This window comes from Choloepus didactylus, chromosome 4 (assembly GCF_015220235.1).
Source record: "Choloepus didactylus isolate mChoDid1 chromosome 4, mChoDid1.pri, whole genome shotgun sequence".
Classification (NCBI taxonomy): Eukaryota; Metazoa; Chordata; class Mammalia; order Pilosa; family Megalonychidae; genus Choloepus; species Choloepus didactylus.
Window position 1 is genome coordinate 32692843 of NC_051310.1, and position 17890 is coordinate 32710732.

Consider the following 17890-nt stretch of genomic DNA (forward strand, 5'->3'; position numbering starts at 1 on the left):
GCCCAGGGCCAAGGCATCCCTGGAAATAAGCTGAGTCCTGAGAGTTGGGGGAAACAGTAACAGCTATGCTGTAGAAAGCAAGATGGTGGCTGTCGGTGACTACCATGGAGGGGTTGAAGGGAGAAGTCTCTATCTCTGCCTCCCTTGGCTGGAATGGGGGTGAAAGAGGAGGGGGTCAGAGAAGCAGAAGCCCACCCTTGGGGCTGGGCTGGGCACGGCCAGCCACCAGCCCTGGCACTCACTGCTTTGCCATCCTGGCATCCTGGAAGGTGACAAAGATCAGGTCCAGACGCTTCAGCCGAACGCGGTTGAGCTCGGCGTTAAACTCATCCGTCAGCTGCTCCTCCAGCTCACTATAATACTGCTCTGCATCTACCTAGGGCGAGACATGGCCCTCAGAGCTGGAGAGGACAGACCCTCTGAAGGCCTCACCTGGACACAGAGCCCCTCCACTCAGCAGCCCAGGAGGCCTCTGGCCCTTCCCTGGGTCCCTTGGCTGCCTGGCAAAGAGCTCAGGATCCCACGTGGGATCTGAGGTCCCAACTCTAAAACAGAAAAAGCCCATGGCTCTGCAACTAACTCCCTGCTGTTATATCTGGGGAAAGTAAGGCATGGCTGGGGGGAAGAGGGTGTTTTCGGACTTGGGGTAGACCAAGACAGAATGTGTTTGCAGCATTTTCAGGAAAGGGGGATGACTTTTTCTGCACTGGACAGAATTCAAGTCTTGAGGCCTCTTCTAGTCACAGGGGTTGGTTGGGTGATACGATGTAGCCTGTTGCCTTCGAACATTCCCATCCTATCTCTGCAAGCCCGAGGTCTGGCAGCCTGTTGCAGCCTGTTGTGTTCTCTCTGGTCTTCCCATTCAGCACCAGAAGGGGGCAAGAGCAAGCACCTCCCCTGACTCCTCTGGGGGTCCCCCCAAACAAGGCTTTAGTGCCTGTACATCCTTGGAGGCAGAATGGGATGGAGGGGAAAGGAGGGGAGCCGGGGGCCGCAGCAGGGCTGGGCGGGCAGGCCTGGGTCCTGAGGGTGCAGACAAGGGGCGTCACCCAGAGCCCTGGACAGAGCCGAGAGCCCCAGTGACGCAGCCCCTCCTTTGCTGCCTCCCCCCATGCCCATGCCAGTTACCTTCTTAAAGCAGGTCCAGCACTCGCAGAAGCACAGGCGGGAGCAGGGGTGAGTCTTGATCATCACTTTCCCATTCTTCTTAGCCTTGGCGGTGTAGTAGAGCCGGCCGCGCATTGCGTGGCGCCTGTCGGTGGCGGGCAGCCCTGTGAAGGCTCCTCCTTCCGGTCATGGGCCGGCAGAGCCACACACACCCTTCTCCCCCCACCCAGGCCCCGCTGTGGCCTCACCTCTGGTCGTCCAATTCGATCAGGGTCCTTACGTCATAGCAGAAGTGGACTCTGGTCACTTCGCACCCTGGATAGGCCTCACTGCAGCCACAAACACGGATGCTGAGCCAGCCTGTGGGCTGCAGAGTGCTCCAGCCCCACAGGTGGCTGCTCCGCTGTCTGGGGTCCCTGGTTCTCGGGATGGGAGAATCCACCCCTTGCTCCTAAGGCCAAACTTCAGGGGTTGATCCCTGATGACTGGAGAGTTGTTACATCCTTCCCAGGTGACCCAGAACAGGGCCAGGGGGCACAGCTCAGACCACGGGGGACCGAGGTAAGAACGGCTCATGGAAAGATAATTGGCTCAGTGAAGGGTGTCCCTGGAGCTTGGACCTTGGGGTCACAGCAGATGTCTCAAGATGACCTGTTCTAGGGTTAGCTGTGGTCCAGGGGCTCCCCAGGGTCAGCAGTTGGACTGATGAGGGAAAGGAGAATTAGCCTCACCCACATCACACCCATGCAGTGCAGATAACCCCTGACTTCAGAAGCCCTGCCCCATCCCCAACATTCTTCCTCATTCTGGAAGGCTGATCCTGAGCTGAGTCCAGGGAGGGCCACCACCTGGGGCCTCTCCAGTCCCACCATCTTGGGCCAACTCACAACCCACACAAGAATCCAGGAGGCAACACAGGCCTTAGCCCACCCCAACCCCACTTACTGGAAGTGTCTACTGATGATTTCTGGATCTTGGATATCCTTGGGGACATAGGTGATCATCAGTGTCCGTGTGACCTAGGTGGGGAGGGCAAATGGAGAAAGACTGAGCAAGGCTGGGTCTATCGAGCAGGACGGCTACGGCGCAGGTGGCTGGCGGCCCAGAGCCCCTCGGCAGCAGGCCTTCCACTCACACCAGGCTGCCTGGCACCTGTGGCCTCCTCGCTGAGTCAGCCGAGTGCCAGCTTCCCTGGCCTGTGGCATTGCGGCCGAGCCAGGTAGCCCGGAGGTCGGCAGGCTGGGGGAACCTGCAGGCTGGGAAACTGTGCCTGTGCGTGTTCTGTGCTCCAGCTGTGGGCCTCCAGCTGTGAACAGCTCCGGGCAAGCAGGAAGAGTCAGAGGCTGCAGACAGGGCCGGGCTGGAGGGTCAAAGCTCCATGGCTAGAAAGAGCTGCCTTCTTGCTACCCACTGAGCCCCATAAATAATTCCTGGTCTCCCTGCAACTTTTAAGGGCAGCTCCCTCTGCTCCAGTGCAAAGCCCCACATCACTAGGGAAATCCCTAACATTTGACTGGGGGTGGGGGTGGGGTTGGAAAGGTGAGCAGGACTCTGGGGAGGGGGTGGGGCAGCCTCCCTAAAATTCATATTTTATTCCGTGAGGGGGAAATGTCTTCCTGAGCCATCACCTTCAGGGTGACCATCAGGAAAACTGCTTGCAGGAGATGGGGATTCCTGGCAGAAGCTTCTGGTGACAATAAGGAAGGCTGAAGTAGCCAAGTCCAGACTGGCCAAAGAGGCCCAAGCCACTGTGCCTGGCAGTCCAAAGCATTTGGGGGTACTTCTCGGGGTATGTGGATCTGCGTTCTGGGGTGATTTGAAGTGAGTCAGTCCTTTTGGAAGGACAGCCTCCAAGGGAGCTGAGCCCACCCTACTGATCCTTTGAGAAGCTGAGGACTGGCCAAGGATGGCGAGCCCCTTGTCCTGAGCCCTGCACAGTCCGGGCAGGCAGCAGGCTATGGCTGCCCACCCATGCCCCCCAGCACTGCCTATCCACACCCAAGGCTGCTGCTCAGTTCCAGCCACTGGGACTCACCCCAAGTGCTTTCCCTTGGCTCTAGGAGCAAACGCAACCTGTGTGCAGAGCAAGCCAAAAGTGGCAAAGAGTCAAAGCCCCTAAAAGCCTCAACCAACAATGGACAGGGAGTTCATGGGAAAATACCCCCGAAAATTCTAGGTTGCATGTTCTGCACTGACATGGAGAGTTCCCCAGTGGGATGGGGCTCCAGCTGCCTCTGTGGCAAGTTGCTTGTTAAATCTCACTACCCTATTGGTCTTTTCTGGGATCACCTCCCCGATAAACTTAATTTTACTCAAATTCTGGTCTCCGGGACTGTTTTGGGGGGAACCCAAATCAAGACAATGGGGATATGCGAGGGACAGGGCATGGGGTCTCTGCCCTCAGAGAGACGGTGGGAGAGTGACACGGCTGCTGGGGCCTGGGCAGAGCGGGCTGGGCAGGGCTAAGACATAGGCTGGCCCAGAGTGTTCCCCAGCAGTTCAGCAGGGGGCACTGACCCATTGGGGTGAGTGCCTGGAGGTCCCAGCTGGACCAGTGTTGGTTAACCCTTTAGTTTCTGGATAGTGGGGAGGTCCAGGGGTCCTTGGAGAGAGGCTGGGGGCAGGAAGGGTACAGCGGTGGGGGCACCTTGGCAGCAGGTATTTACCAGCCAGTTTGGAAGTGTTTCACTAGTTTAACAACTGGGACAGCTGTGCCAGGGTGTGCCAGATGACGACTCACCAGGGCTAAGGGCAGGAAGCTTGCCTGGCTCAGGTGAGACCCCCCCACCTCTCCCCAGGTGTGCAGGAATGTGCCAAGCTGGGATGTCTCTGAAGGATGGAAGTGGACCAGCCCAGCTGGAGAGGGGCTCCCACGGGGAGGGAGTAGCTACGACAGCTCTTTTCACTTACTCACCTTTTGGTTTGTCTTGGGTACAAACCCCAAGCAGTGATGAGCCATGAAGAGGAGGTTGGTGATGAAGTAGATGAAGCAGAAGCAGTTGTATAGCCACAGGACCTTGCTCCTCCTGGGGAAGAGAAGCAGGGGCGAGTCAGTCTCTGCTGTGGTTCTCAGGGTCCATAGAGCCCACCCTCTGGGAGTGCAGACACTCAGGCACCTTGGAAGGGGATGGCCGTGGTGAGAAGGGGCGTCCTGTCTGGTTAACGAAGACTAACATTTACTGAGTGCTTACTGAGTGCCAGACACCCAGCAGGGAACTAAGCACTTTACAAGCATTTTCCCATGAGACTTGCAGAACCATGTGGAGGTGGTACTTGGATTATTTTCATTTTATCCACAAGGCACTGAGGGCCAGAGTTGGGAGGTGACCTGACCAATGTCACTCCTAGCAGTGGCAGGGCTGGGAGGTGAAGCTGGGGGCTGCCAAAGCACTTAGATTGTTCACCCCTGTGTCACATGCGGGCCCGGCAGGGAGGTGGCCCGGCTGATGAGCAATGCCTCGTCTAGGGTGAGAAGCATTGTACCACCCATGCCATGCTTGTTAGCCCTGCTTTCGGCTCACACAATGTCACCCCGAGGCTGGCTAGGATTTCTGTTCAGAGATGGAGCCCTCACATTACTTGGTGTGGTTTGGGAAGAGGAAATCCACCTTGCTTTAAAATGTCTCCACCACCCCTTGTCCCAGAGCCTGACATTTCACATCTAGCTAGAGGTCTTGATCCTCAGTTTTCTGAAGGGGCAAGACTACATGGTAGTCTCTAAGGAATTTTCCAGCTCTTGGCTAGTATGGATTTACAGATATTGAAGTGTTTTTTTTTTTTGTTTTTTTTTTTTTGCTGCTGTATTAGAATTTGCTTCTTGTGGGAAGATGTAGGCACCTTAAACCAGTGACCAAAGCCTGGGGAGAAGCTGAGAGCTCTGCTCTGGTGTTGGCAGCACCACAGAGAGGGGGAAGTTGGCTGAAAGGGGGTGGGGATTGGGAGGACACCATGGACCCATTCTGCTGATTTTAGAATTTTGGCCAAGAACAGCATTTCCCAAGTATGGATGACAAGGAAGCGGGGGGCAGAAGGGCTGGGGGTGGGGAGAGGAAAGGTAGAGCAGGAGTATATGAGCCTCTACCTGCTGGGGATCACTTCTGCTTAGTCAGGAAGTCAACCCACCCTGGCCAAGACCCTTAGTGGGTCTGTGCTCTCACAGTAGGACCACATTTTGCTCAGTATAAATTGACTTGGTCACTAATCAGGTTGGCTACTTGATGCTCAATTCCACAGGCTCCTGGACAGTGAGAGCTGGAAGGGGCTTAGAGAGCATGTCCAACAGTCCCCCAAATCCCCAATAGATAGGGATTAAGCTCAGAGAGGGCCAGTTAATGGCAGAGGTGAGGCATAAACTCAAGTCCTGTGACTCCTCAGACCTTCTGCTATGGGAATCAAAGGGGGAGGATTGGGAGGTTCATTTTTCACTAAATCATACGAAGGGTGACTTGAACCTATTGATGGGTAGAGAAACAATACATTAAACCTCTATTTGGTACAGGCTCCTGGTCTCTCAGAAGCTGGATATACTAAGCAAATAGAACCATCTCTCCAAGTCCCCAGGAGTGGCCAGTTTGGGTAATTCTGCCCATTACAGAGACAGGTACACGGAGGCAACAAGAGTCCTGCCCCACCAAGCTGACACAACTCCGGCATCCCGCTCAGGTTCTAGATTCCTAGGACACCAGACCTTTCTTATCAGAAAAGCATTAAGAACAGACACATTAGGGACCAGAACATTGGTCCATCTCCCCCCACCAGTGCTCCCCGCCAGCAGAGTGGGAGGTAAGAAGACCAGGTACCTACTCTGTGGAGACATTGACAATGGTGGTCCGACCAAAGTGACTATTCTGGTCTGAAAGAGAAGAAAGTTGACGAGTTTGAGCCTGGCTCCTTGGTAGCTGTGGGCACCAGAATTCAAGGTTCCTGAATTCCTGGGGTCTAGAGACGCTTATCTACATCCTGCTCTTCCTTCTAGTTCCCCAGGGCTTATCCCCAGTTTCCAACAAAAATAGCAGAGGCCTCTTCTTCTGCCTGGAACTACTGGCTGGGGCTCCTTGGCTGTAAAGCTAGTCTTCGTGTGGCATCCCCAGTGCGTGACTGTCACAGAGCAGACGCCTGGTGGGTCTCTAAACCAGCAGCGGAATGATGAAATTAGCAACATTGTTACCCCTGGCAATGGTCACAAGAACTCAAAACTCCAGAAAATGTGGTGCTGGTTCATTCAAACTCTGTAACTGCTTCTGGCTAAGTATTTTAGTTTGTTGGTTTAGACATCCCCAGGTTTGCTGAAATGTGTCTAAAAATCCTGCATTATATTTCCATTGCCAATACACTAGCTCTTGAGAGGAGAATCTGGAAACACAGGACTCAAAAGTTATTTACTCTGGCTGTGAAATTTGGTGCCCAGGCATTTAATACACTATGTTGAATTAATTAAAGTTTACCTCTGGCGTAAGAGGAACAGAGAGGAAGCAGGTATCTCTGTAGAGCTGGGTGCCACCTGTGTGATTCAGATGCTCTCCTACACAACTGTATTGCCCAGTCTTCACACAGCTCTGTCTTCATAATTCTATTTGAAATGCTGGCTGCAATTCACTGGGCACTTACTATGTCAGGTGCTGTGCTAGGCACTCGACATGCATTATTTCCCAATCCCCATGACAGCCGAGGAAAGTGAGGCTTTGCAAGCTCAAATTGCAGAGTATAAGATTAAATCATTTGCTCAACTGGACAAAAGTGTTTACTGGGGAGCAGATGTGGGCAAAAGTTGTGGAGCCAAGATTCATAGCCTGATTTTTCTGTCTTTGAAGCCCATGCCCTCATCCATGATGTTATTTTGTCAAAAGGATTTTTATCCGTGATAATGAATGTGGGTAGAAGTCCTCGGAGACAAAGTCTGCCCTGTATCCAGTGGTGTGGATTTGGGGGAATTAAGGTTTAGAGGTCTTTGCAGTGGGCCACATGTCACACAAGACCCTCCATGAACACCTGGCCAGGTACAGGTGTGGACTTGAATAAACATCCACCTTCACACTGAATGAATACTTTATGCCTGCAATGTGCCAGGCCCTGGGTCAAGCATCTTCAACCATGTGACAAATAGGTATCATCTCCAGTGAAAGAACTGAAGCATGGCTTGCTGGAGGTCACATGATTACTATCAGAGGTGGATTAAAATCCAGAGTTCTAGATTCCCAAGACCTAAGCTCTGACCCCCCTACCAGGCTGCCCCTTAGATCTAGTGGTCTGAGGTCCCCTATAGAGCTCTGCTTACCCAGAACAGTTCCAATGTAGTTGATGGGCAAGACGATGCCCAAGGAGGGGATGCAGAGGATGAGGATAAAGATGATGAGATGGTACTGGAACATCATGTAGATGCGAGCATCATCTCCACACTTGTCAATCAACTCTTCATTCCTGGAAGAGATGCACAAGAAAGGCTACTTCTCAGCAGTTGGTGTGGCCACAGGTTAAGTTGGAGGGAGGGAGATAGACAAAAGGTAGGGGAGATTACCATTCTTCCCAAAGTTATTTTTTTTAAATCAGAATTTTTAAAAATGAGAATTAATTTTTAGAATGTAGAATTATCACTCTTCTTCTCAAGGTCTCTTCTTCTTCTCAAGGTCTCTTATGCCTGAAACATATTTAACTAAACTCCACAGGCATATCAAAGATAGAGGTTCTGTTACAATTAAACACTTAGCAAGCCAGAAGCACTCTTACAATCAAGCATTCATTCTTTCTTTTATTACTTCTTCAAACATTTTTTTCAGTGCTTGCTATGGTGCAGGCACCAGGCAAAGCACTAGTGATACCAAGATTCATTCTATCTCCCCTGCAAAAAAAAAGTTGTTTCTTTAAATTCTTAAACTAAAAAGGAATACCTGAAAACCACAATGATATCTCACTCCACACTGCCAGATTGTCTAAAGCTAAAAACTCGGTCCATACCAGGTGTCTCAAGTGTGTGGGGCATTGGGAGCTCTCCTACAATCCTTGGTGTGTACACTCACACAGCCACTTTGGATAACAACTGGTATTATATACTGAAATTGGATCTATGCACAGCCTATGACCCAGCAATTCACTCCTAGGTTTATACTAACAGAAATACATGCACGTATGCATCAAGAGACACAAGTACATCACTTTGGATCTTTGGATAACTGTATGGTATGTGAACAATCTCAATAAAAAAAAAGAGAGACATGTACATAGATGTGTTATTTGTAATAGCCTCAAACTAGAAAGAACCTATCAACAGTAGAATGGACATATAAACTGTGATATCTGTATCTAGCTAGCTACCTATCATCCACCTATCAACCTATCATTTATCTCTCTCACTCTCTATATAGATGGATATAGATAAAGATGATAGAACACTACACACTGATAAAAATGAAGGACCCATAGCTGAACCTCACAAAAACAATTTGAGTTAAAGACACCAGGTGCAAAACAACACATATTGTATGATTCTATATATAAAATTAAAAAATAGGCGATACCAAACTATAGAGTTAGAAGTCAGGATACTGATTACCCGTGGGAACAGAAGAGGGAATAGGGATTTGGAGGAAGCCAGAGGAGGGCTTCTGGAGTGCTGGCAAATGTTCCAATTCTCAATCTGAATGGTATGTGCATAAGTTTTCTTTTTGATAATTGAGCCTTATATTTACTTTTATGAGCTTTTCTGTATGTGCATTATACTTCAATAAGAAATTTTAAAGCAACATATGCTTGTTTATAGTAACTTTGGAAAATACAAAAGAGTAGAAAATAATTCACCTACAATTCTCATCAAACCTAAGGCAATGACAATTAAGGTTAATTTCCTTTATTTCTTGTTCTAATTTTACTTAGGGACATCAAATGTATTGCTTTCTTTTTTACTAAGTAATTTATTTTTTAATAGGAAGATGCAATTTACAGAAAAATCACGCAAAAAATACAGAGTTCCCATATACCCCTCCTATTATTAACACTTTACAACTGAAGCAATGATTATAGTTACACTGTTGATCATAGCCCATAGTTTACATTTGAGTTCACTATTTGTGTTGTACAGTCCTATGGGTTTTTTAAATTTTTTTATTCTAGTAACATATATACAGCCTAAAATTTCCTTTTAATCACATTCAAACATATCATTCAGTAGCGTTAACTACATTCTCAATGTTGTGCTATCATCACCACCATCTATTACCAAACTTTTCCATCATCCCCAGTAGGAACTCTGTACCAATTAAGCATTAGCTCCTCATTCCCCACCCTCATCTTGGCCCTTGGCAGCCTGTATTCTAGTTTCTGGCTCTATGGATTTATTTATTCTAATTATTTCATATCAGTGAGATCGTACAGTATTTGTCCTTTCATGTCCGGCTTATTTCATTCAACATGATGTCTTCAAGGTTCACCATGTTGCTGCATGTTTCAGAACACCATTCCTTTCTCCAGCTGAATACTATTCCATTGTATGTATAGACCACATTTTGTTTATCCATTCATCTGTTGATGGGTTGCTTTCACCTTTTAGTAACAGTGACTAATACCACTATGAACATTGGTGTGCAAATCTCCTTTCGAGTCGCTGCTTTCAGTTATTTGGGGTGTATACCTAAAAGTAGGTTTCCCGGGTCATATGGTAATTCTGTACTTAACTTTCTGAAATACCACTAAACTGTTTTCCATTCTGGCTGCACTATTTTACATTCCCACCCACAAAACACCTGGGTTCCTATTTCTCCACATCCTCTCTAACACTTGCTATTTTCAGTTTTAAAAATAGTAGCCATTCTAGTGGGTGTGAAACTGTATCTCATCATGGCTGGATTTGTATTTCCCTAATAGTTGGTGATGTTGAGCATCTTTTCATATGTTTATTTGGAGAAATGTCTATTCCAGTCTTTGCCCATTTTTAAATTGAGTTGTTGGTCTTTTTGTTCCTGAGTTGAAGGATTTCCTTATACATTTTGGATATTAAACCCTTTTAAACTTTTACTGGATATATGGTTTCCTAATATTTTCTCCCATTTTGTAGGTTGACTTATTTCTTTCATGATGAAGTCCTTCATCACAGAAGTTTTTAATTTTGATGAAGTCCCATTTACCTATATTTTCTTTTGTTGCTCATGCTTTTGGTGTAAAGTCTAAAAAGCCATTGACTAACCCAAGGACCTGAATATGCTTCCCTATGTTTTCTTCCAGGAATTTTATAGCTTTGGTTATTATATTGAGCTCTTTAATCTATTTTGAGTTTTCAGTTTTGTATATGGTTTGAGGTAGGGGTTCACCTTCATTCTTTTGCATATGGATATCTAGTTTTCCCAGCACCATTTGTTGAAGAGACTATTCTTTCCCCCATTGAGTGGACTTGGCACCTTTGTCAAAAATCAATTGGCTGTTGGGGTGAGAGTTTATTTCTGAACTCTCAATTAGATTCCATTGGTCTATATGTCTGCCCTTGGGCCAGTACCATGCTGTTTTGATTATGATGGCTTTGTAATACATTTTAAAATTGGGAAGTGTGAGCCCTCCAATTTTGTTCTTTCTCAAGATGGGTTTTTCTATTCAGGGTCCTTTACCAACTTCCATACAAATTTGATGTTTGGCATTAACATTTCTGTGAAGAAGGCTGTTGGAATTTGATTGGCATTTGTTGAACCTGTAAATTGCTTTGGGTGGAACTGACATCTTAAAAATATTTAGTCTTCCAGTCCATGAACACGGAATGTCCTTCCATTTATTTAGGTTTCCTTTGACTTCTTTTAGTAATGTTTTGTAGTTTTCTGCATACTAGTTCTCTACATCATCAGATTTATTCCTAGATATTTGACTCTTTTAATTGCTATTGTAGATGGATTTTTTTCTTGATTTCCTCTTCAGATTGTTCATTACTAAGTGTATAGAAACACTACTGATTTTTTGCATATTGACTTCATACCCTGCCACTTTGCAGAATTCATTTATTAGCTCTAGAAGCTTTGTTGTGGATTTTTCAGAATTTTTTATATATAGGATCATATCATCTGCAAATAGGGAAAGTTTTGTTTCTTCCTTTCCAATTTACATGCCTTTTATTTATTTTCCTTGCCTTATTGCTTGGGCTGGAAATTCCAGTACAATGTTGAATAACCGTGGCAACAATGGGCATACTTGTTTTCCTCCTGCTCTTAGAGAGAAAGTGTTCAGTCTTTCACCATAGAATACCCGCAGATATGTTAGCTCTTAACCAATGAGTCACAGAAGAAATTAGGAAATATCTTGAGATGAATGAAAATGAAAACACAACATACCAAGAATTATGGGATGCAGCAAAGGCAGTGCTGAAAGGGAAATTGATAGCTCTAATGCTTACATTTAAAAAGAAGAAGGATCTCAAACCAAAGACCTAACTTTACAACCGGACAATTTAGAAAAAAGCACAAACTAAGCCCAGAGTGAGCAGAACAAAGGAAGTACATATTAAAGTGGCCATAACATGGTTAGATGTTAGCTGTGGGTTCTTCATATATGCCCTTTATCATGTTGAGAAAATTTTTTCTATTTCTAATTTTCTAAGTATTTTTATCAAGCAGAGGCACTGTATTTTGTCAAATGCCTTTTCTGCAGCAATTGAGATGATCATGTGGTTTTCCCCCATTCATTCTATTAATGTGGTGTATTGCATTGATTTATTTTCTTATTTTGAACAACACTTGCATGCCTGGGACAAATCCCAATTGATCATGGTGTACAATTCATTTAAGGTGCTGTTGGATTCAGTTTGCTAGTATTTTGTTGAGGGTTTTTGCACCTATATTCATTAGGAATATTGGCCTGTAATGTACTTTCCTTGTTGTATCTTTATCTGGCTTTGGTATTAGGGTGATGTTGCCCTCATAGAATGAATTAGGGAGTGTTCCTTGCTCTTCAACTTTTAGAAGAGTTTGAGCGGGATTGGTGGTAATTCTTCTTGGAATGTTTAGTAAAATTTACCAGTGAAACCATCTGGCCCTGGACTTTTCTTTGTTGGGAGGTTTTGACCACTGGTTCAATCTTGTTATTGATCTGTTGAGAATTCCTATTTCTTCTTGAGTCAGTGTAGGCTGTATGTTTCTAAGAATTTGTCCATTTTATCTAAATCATCTAATTTGTTGGTATACAGTTGTTCACAGCATCTGCTTTAATCCTTTTCATTTCTGTGATGTTGTTGGTAATGTTCCCTCTTTCATTTCTGATTTTAGTTATTTGTATCCTCTTTCTTTTTTTCTTTGTCAGTCTAGCCAAAGGTTGGTTGACTTTACTGATGTCTTCAAAGAACCTACTTTTGGTTTCATTGATTCTCTATTTTCTTTTAATTCTCTATTTCATTTATTGCCACTCTAACATGTACTTCCTTCATTCTGCTCACTTTGGGCTTAGTTTGTGCTTCTTTTTTTCTAAATTGTCCAGTTGTAAAGTTAGGTCTCTGATTTGAGATCTTTCTTCTTTTTTAATGTAAGCATTAGAGCTATCAATTTCTCTCTCAGCATTGCCTTTGCTGCATCCCATAATTCTTGGTATGCTGTGTTTTCATTTTCATTTGTCACAAGAAATTTCCTAATTTCTTCTTTGACTCATTGTTTGTTTAAGGGTGTGTTGTTTAATTTCCACACATTTGTGAGTTTTCCAGTTCTCCATATGCTGTTGATTTCTGGCTTCATTCATGGTGGTCAGGGCAGATACATTGTATGAGTTCAATATTTTTTTCATTTATAGAGATTAGCTTTGTAACCTAACTTATGCTCTATCCTGGAGAATGACCCATATGCACTAGAGAATAATGTTCCTTTCACTGTTCTTGGGTGAAGTGTTCTATACATGTCTGCTAAGTCTAGTTAGTTTACAGTATTATTTAAGTCTCCCATTTTCTTGTTGATCTTCTGGCTAGATATTCTATCCATTATTGAATGTGTTGTATTGAAGTCTCCTACTATTAATGTAGAACCATCTACTTCTCCCTTCAAATCTGTCAGTATTTGCTTCGTACATTTTGGGGCTGTTCTGTTAGGTGCATATATATTTATATTTGTTATGTGTTCTTGTTGAATTGACCCTTTTATCAGTAAATAGTGACCTTCCTTGTCCTTCATTAGTTTTTTGACTTAAAGTCTATTTTATCTGATAGTATAGCACCCCAGCTCTCTTTTGGTTGCTTTTTGCATGGTATATTTTTTCCATCCATTCACTTTCAACCTACTGGTGTTTTTAAATTTAAGGCAAGTCTCTTGAAAATAGCATATGGTTGGGTCAGACTTTTTAAATCCATTCTGCCAATATCTGCCTTTTGAATGGAGTGTGTAATCCATTTACATTTAAAGTAAATACTGGTAATGCAGGACTTTCTTCTGTTATTTTGCTTTTTGGTCTTTGTAAGTCTTATACCTTTTTCCCCCTCAATTCTTCCATTAATGCCTACTTTCATATTATTTTATTTTTTGTGGTGTACCATTTTGAGTCCCTTCTCACTTCCTTCTGTATATATATTTCACATATTTTCTTTGTGATTACCATGGGACTTAAATATAACATCCAAAATCTATAACAATTATATTTGATTTGATACCAACTTAACTTTAATAGCACACACAAAAACTGTTCTATACCCCCGTCCCCTTTTTTGTACTTGACACAAATCATATCTTTATACATTATATATCCCAAACCATGCATTCATCATTACTTTTTATAAAATTGCATTTTAGAACCTGTAAGAAAGTAAAAAGTGGAGTTGCATAGCAAAATATACAATACAATAGTACTTGCATTTATAATTACCCATATGGTTACCTTTACCAGAGGTTTTATATTTCTTTATGCCACTTTGATCCACTGTCTGGTTTCCTTTCGTTTCACTCTGAAGAATTGCTTTTAGCATTACTTGTAGGACAGGTCTAGGAGCGACTCCCTCAGCTTTTTGTTTATCTAGGAATGTCTTAATTGCGCCCTCATTTTTGAAAGATAGTTTCACCAGATATAAAATTCTTGGTTGGCAATTGCTTTATTTCAGCACTTTAAATATTTTATACCACTGACTTCTTGCTCCCATGGTTTCTGATGAGAAATAAGTACTTAATCTTTTTTGGGACTCTCTTCTACATAGCACATTGTTTTACTGTTTCAGCTTTCAGAACTCTCTCCTTGTCCTTGGCATTTGATAGTTTGACTACTATGTGCTTCTGGGCATGGTTCTCTCAGAATTTATCCTGTTTGGGGTTCATTGGGCTTCTTGAATATGCAATCTCCTATCCTTCATTAACTGGGAAGTTTTCTGCCATTATTTCTTTCAATGCTTTATTTCCTGTTTCTTTGTTTGTTTTGTAATCTATTACTGCACACTGTACATTTTAATATTTTAATGTGTTAACTCTGGGATTTAGTCCCTGATCTATCTGTTCCTTAAGTTTGTATTCCCAACTAGTACTATGGCAGAGATTTCCTTAAGTTCCAGGAACTACCATAAATAACCCAAGGTAAAAAAAACACCTTTCACAGTCTTGGCAAATGGGATCTCCATTGGCTGATGCTCTCCTTCAGAGTTTAGCTCTCCTGTCAAGAAGATCAGCCAAGGCTAAAGTGAAGTGCAGGGTCCTTTCTATCTTTTCTGAGCCTGCGTCTTCTCATGGGTTTGTGTCCACTCACAGTCTTAGGAATTCCCCTGTTTACAGGAATCTGAACATCCCCTCTACTTCCTAGAAATAGACTCCCCCACCCTCCCAGGTGCTCTCTTGCATGTCTTAAATCTGGTAATCCTTTGCCTCAGGTTGCTTTGACTTATTTCTCACACTGCTTTAGCTGTCCAAAAGCTGCTTTTACCTGCAGGGCAAGTTCTGGGAGGGTGAGCCAGAGTCATATTTCCTGGTTCAGTGTTTCAGGCTGCCATATGATAGATTGCCACTGACATACAACCACTCCGGTATGCACATAGGGACTCAAATGGGAGAATAGGTGGGCCCCAATTGTGCTGGGAAGGAGCCAGAAAAGGTGCCACCAGCTTCTACTGTTTTTAAAACTGTATTTTCTTGATTTGCCACTCACTCAGTTACTACCGCCTGTTAGCTGTTTTCTGGATTTTGAGGAAGATGGCTCTGCCAGTTTTTGCTAATTGTTTTGAAAGACTCTGTGGGGGAATGGCACCCTGAAGTGATTCACATTGCCATTTTGGTCAACTGGAAGTCAAATGTATTGCTCTTTTGCTTAGCATTTAATCTTAAGCCTTTTCTGGTATAGTTTTACATTTTATTTAAATGTTTTCACGGTTGTGCAAAAATAATAGTGTCAGTGGAGCACTGGTTCATGGCTGGCCCCATGCTGGCCTCATCTCTCCATGGGTGGATGGACCATAGAATACCCACCCATGTCCCTCTGGTCAGACTTGTAGGTTACATGCAACTTCTAGCATCCAGTCCAGGGTCCAGATTTTATGTACTTATTTATTTATTAAACTTCTTTGGAAATAATTTCAAACTTACAGGACAGTTGCAAAAATAATACAAAACCTATAAAGGAACTCCAACAGCCCGTCTCCCCTGGATCCATTGATTTTAACATTTTGCCACATTTGCCATATCATTCCATCCACCTACCTATTATCCATAGATCTGTCTCTCTATCCACTTATCTATTTTCTAAACAGTTATGAGTAGGCTGTATATATTATGTTGCTCAAACACATAATACTTCCATATATCTTTCCTAAGGACAGGGATATTCACTGTGTAACCACCTTAAGAACAGTTATGAAGTTCAAGAATTTTAACACTGACATAAAACTTAAAGTCAAGCTTCCTTTTTTTCATATGTCCTAATAATGTCCTTTTGAGCCTTTTCTCCTCCTTTATTAGATCCAGTCCAGAATCATGTATTGCATTTAATTGTCATTGTCTCTTTAGTTGTTTTTTTTAAAAAAATTGTAGAAATGTACATACAACATAAACTCTCTCATCTCAACCACCCCCAAACATACCATTCAGTGTGATTAATTGCATTCACAATATTGCACTACCCTCACCAATACCCCTTGCCTTCACCCCAAACAGAAGCCCGAAACCTCTAGATCCAGATTCATTTTTGAAAAATACTACAAAGAACACATCCTCAAGGTTTTCAATGTCCCCATCAATAGAATTATTCAGAGCTCTGAAATTTTTAACTGTAAACAGCTAAAATACTTCCTGCCCTGAACTTGAGAATTACACCCCAGAAATGGATTAGATAGTCAGTCAAGAGGGCTGACTATTGGAGAGGGAGAAGAGGGGCATGTCTTACACTCTGGAGGCCAGGATCTGGTCACATGACAGAAAGATCATGCCTGAGGCATGGTGAAGTCTGTGCAAGTGCAGAGAGCAGAAGGCTGGATGGGACAAAGAACACGAGAATTTTCTTCCTGGGTCAGGCAATTCGTGCTTCCACCACTGGGGCCATTGCTCCCACCTCCACTGGAGGCCCTGACTCCAGTCAGCAGCCAAACCTCACAGTTCCAAGTGAAGCCTATATTTTGAGTCTGTCTATATCCTTCAACCCAATTCTTTCTTCTCCCTGCCATTCTTTAACCTGCCCTCCACCATGACCTTCCAGCCAGTCACCCTTTCTTTTGCTCACAATTCCTTTCTTTGCTCTAGTCTCTTCCCCTTCCTTTACCTCTTTCTGGAGACTTGCAACACCTCAAGTCAACTTTAACATATCCCCCCTCTCTGCACCCATCATACTTGTTTCCCTTAAACTACAGCCAGGTGTAACTGCTCCTTACTCTAAAACAAAACAAGAAACTTAACTTCCACTCCCTGACTTGTTTCCCCTTAAGTTCCACACAATATCTTTACTTCCCTCCTGCCACCCACTTCTTGGAAAGGTGACTTTCTTTCTTGGGGGATACCTTCTTGGAATGACCCTTCCAAAGGAAACCACATCACCAAAGTCAATGTCCTCCTCTCAGCTCTCATTCTACTCAATCTCTAGCACTGGAGGATGCTGGCTGCACCCTCCTTGGAGCCTCAACCTTCCTTGCCCTTGACAGTGAGGGTACCTCTTCCTCCCCTGCCTCAACAAGCCTCTCCCTTGGGTCTTTCTGCTCTTACCTCCTTGGGTGATTCATCTGCTCACATGACTTCAACTATGACCTCTAAACACCAGCCTCCCAAGTCTAAATCTTTAGCCCTCACCTTTCTCCTAAGTGTCAGTCTTGGTTTTCAACAGCTTGCTGGTCAACCTACATGCTTGCCTCCACCATATCTCTTCATTTTCTGCTCCTTCTCCCAACTGGTGAAGTTACTGTCCTCCCCAGAAACCAGATCTCAAGTTCTCTTTTTTTCTGTTTGAAACCTTTTATTTTGAAATAGTTTCAAATTTGCAGGACAGTTACAAAAATAATTTAAACCTCTTACAGAGAACTCCAATATACCTACACCCCCAGTACCCAGATCTCCCTCTTTCTTAATCCAGGTGGAAGCCAGGTGGAACCCACAACCCACTGACTGTAGCTCCATAACCCCCCTCCTGTGGGACACTTCCCGTTGTTTCCCTGGTCACTGCCCCAGTTCAGGTAGCCACTACATCTCACCTGGACCATTGGCAGAGCCTCCTGAATGGCTCAGCTTGTCTCTGGTCCTTCTCAGCTTCCATTCACCCCCATACTCCTCCCTGCAAACAAACATTCTGCATTTCCTGCTCAAAAACAGTCACTGGCTCGCTACTGCCTCTACATCAAAGCCCCAAATCCCCAGAGTAGCAGTCAAGATCCCAGCTGGTCCTTCCAGCCCAA

At 44.4% G+C, this 17890-nt stretch overlaps 1 protein-coding gene across 1 annotated transcript in view; it reads right to left on the bottom strand.

Annotated features, from left to right (window-relative positions):
• TMEM63C (transmembrane protein 63C) overlaps positions 1–17890 on the bottom strand; it is a 75597-nt gene that overhangs the window by 19444 nt on the left and 38263 nt on the right. The window contains exons 8-14 of the mRNA XM_037832219.1: positions 7382–7524; positions 5911–5959; positions 4022–4133; positions 2053–2126; positions 1356–1436; positions 1129–1252; positions 243–376 (exon numbers count right to left, since the gene is read on the bottom strand). Coding sequence (XP_037688147.1) covers positions 243–376; positions 1129–1252; positions 1356–1436; positions 2053–2126; positions 4022–4133; positions 5911–5959; positions 7382–7524 — 717 coding nt within the window. The remainder of the gene's footprint in view (positions 1–242; positions 377–1128; positions 1253–1355; positions 1437–2052; positions 2127–4021; positions 4134–5910; positions 5960–7381; positions 7525–17890) is intronic.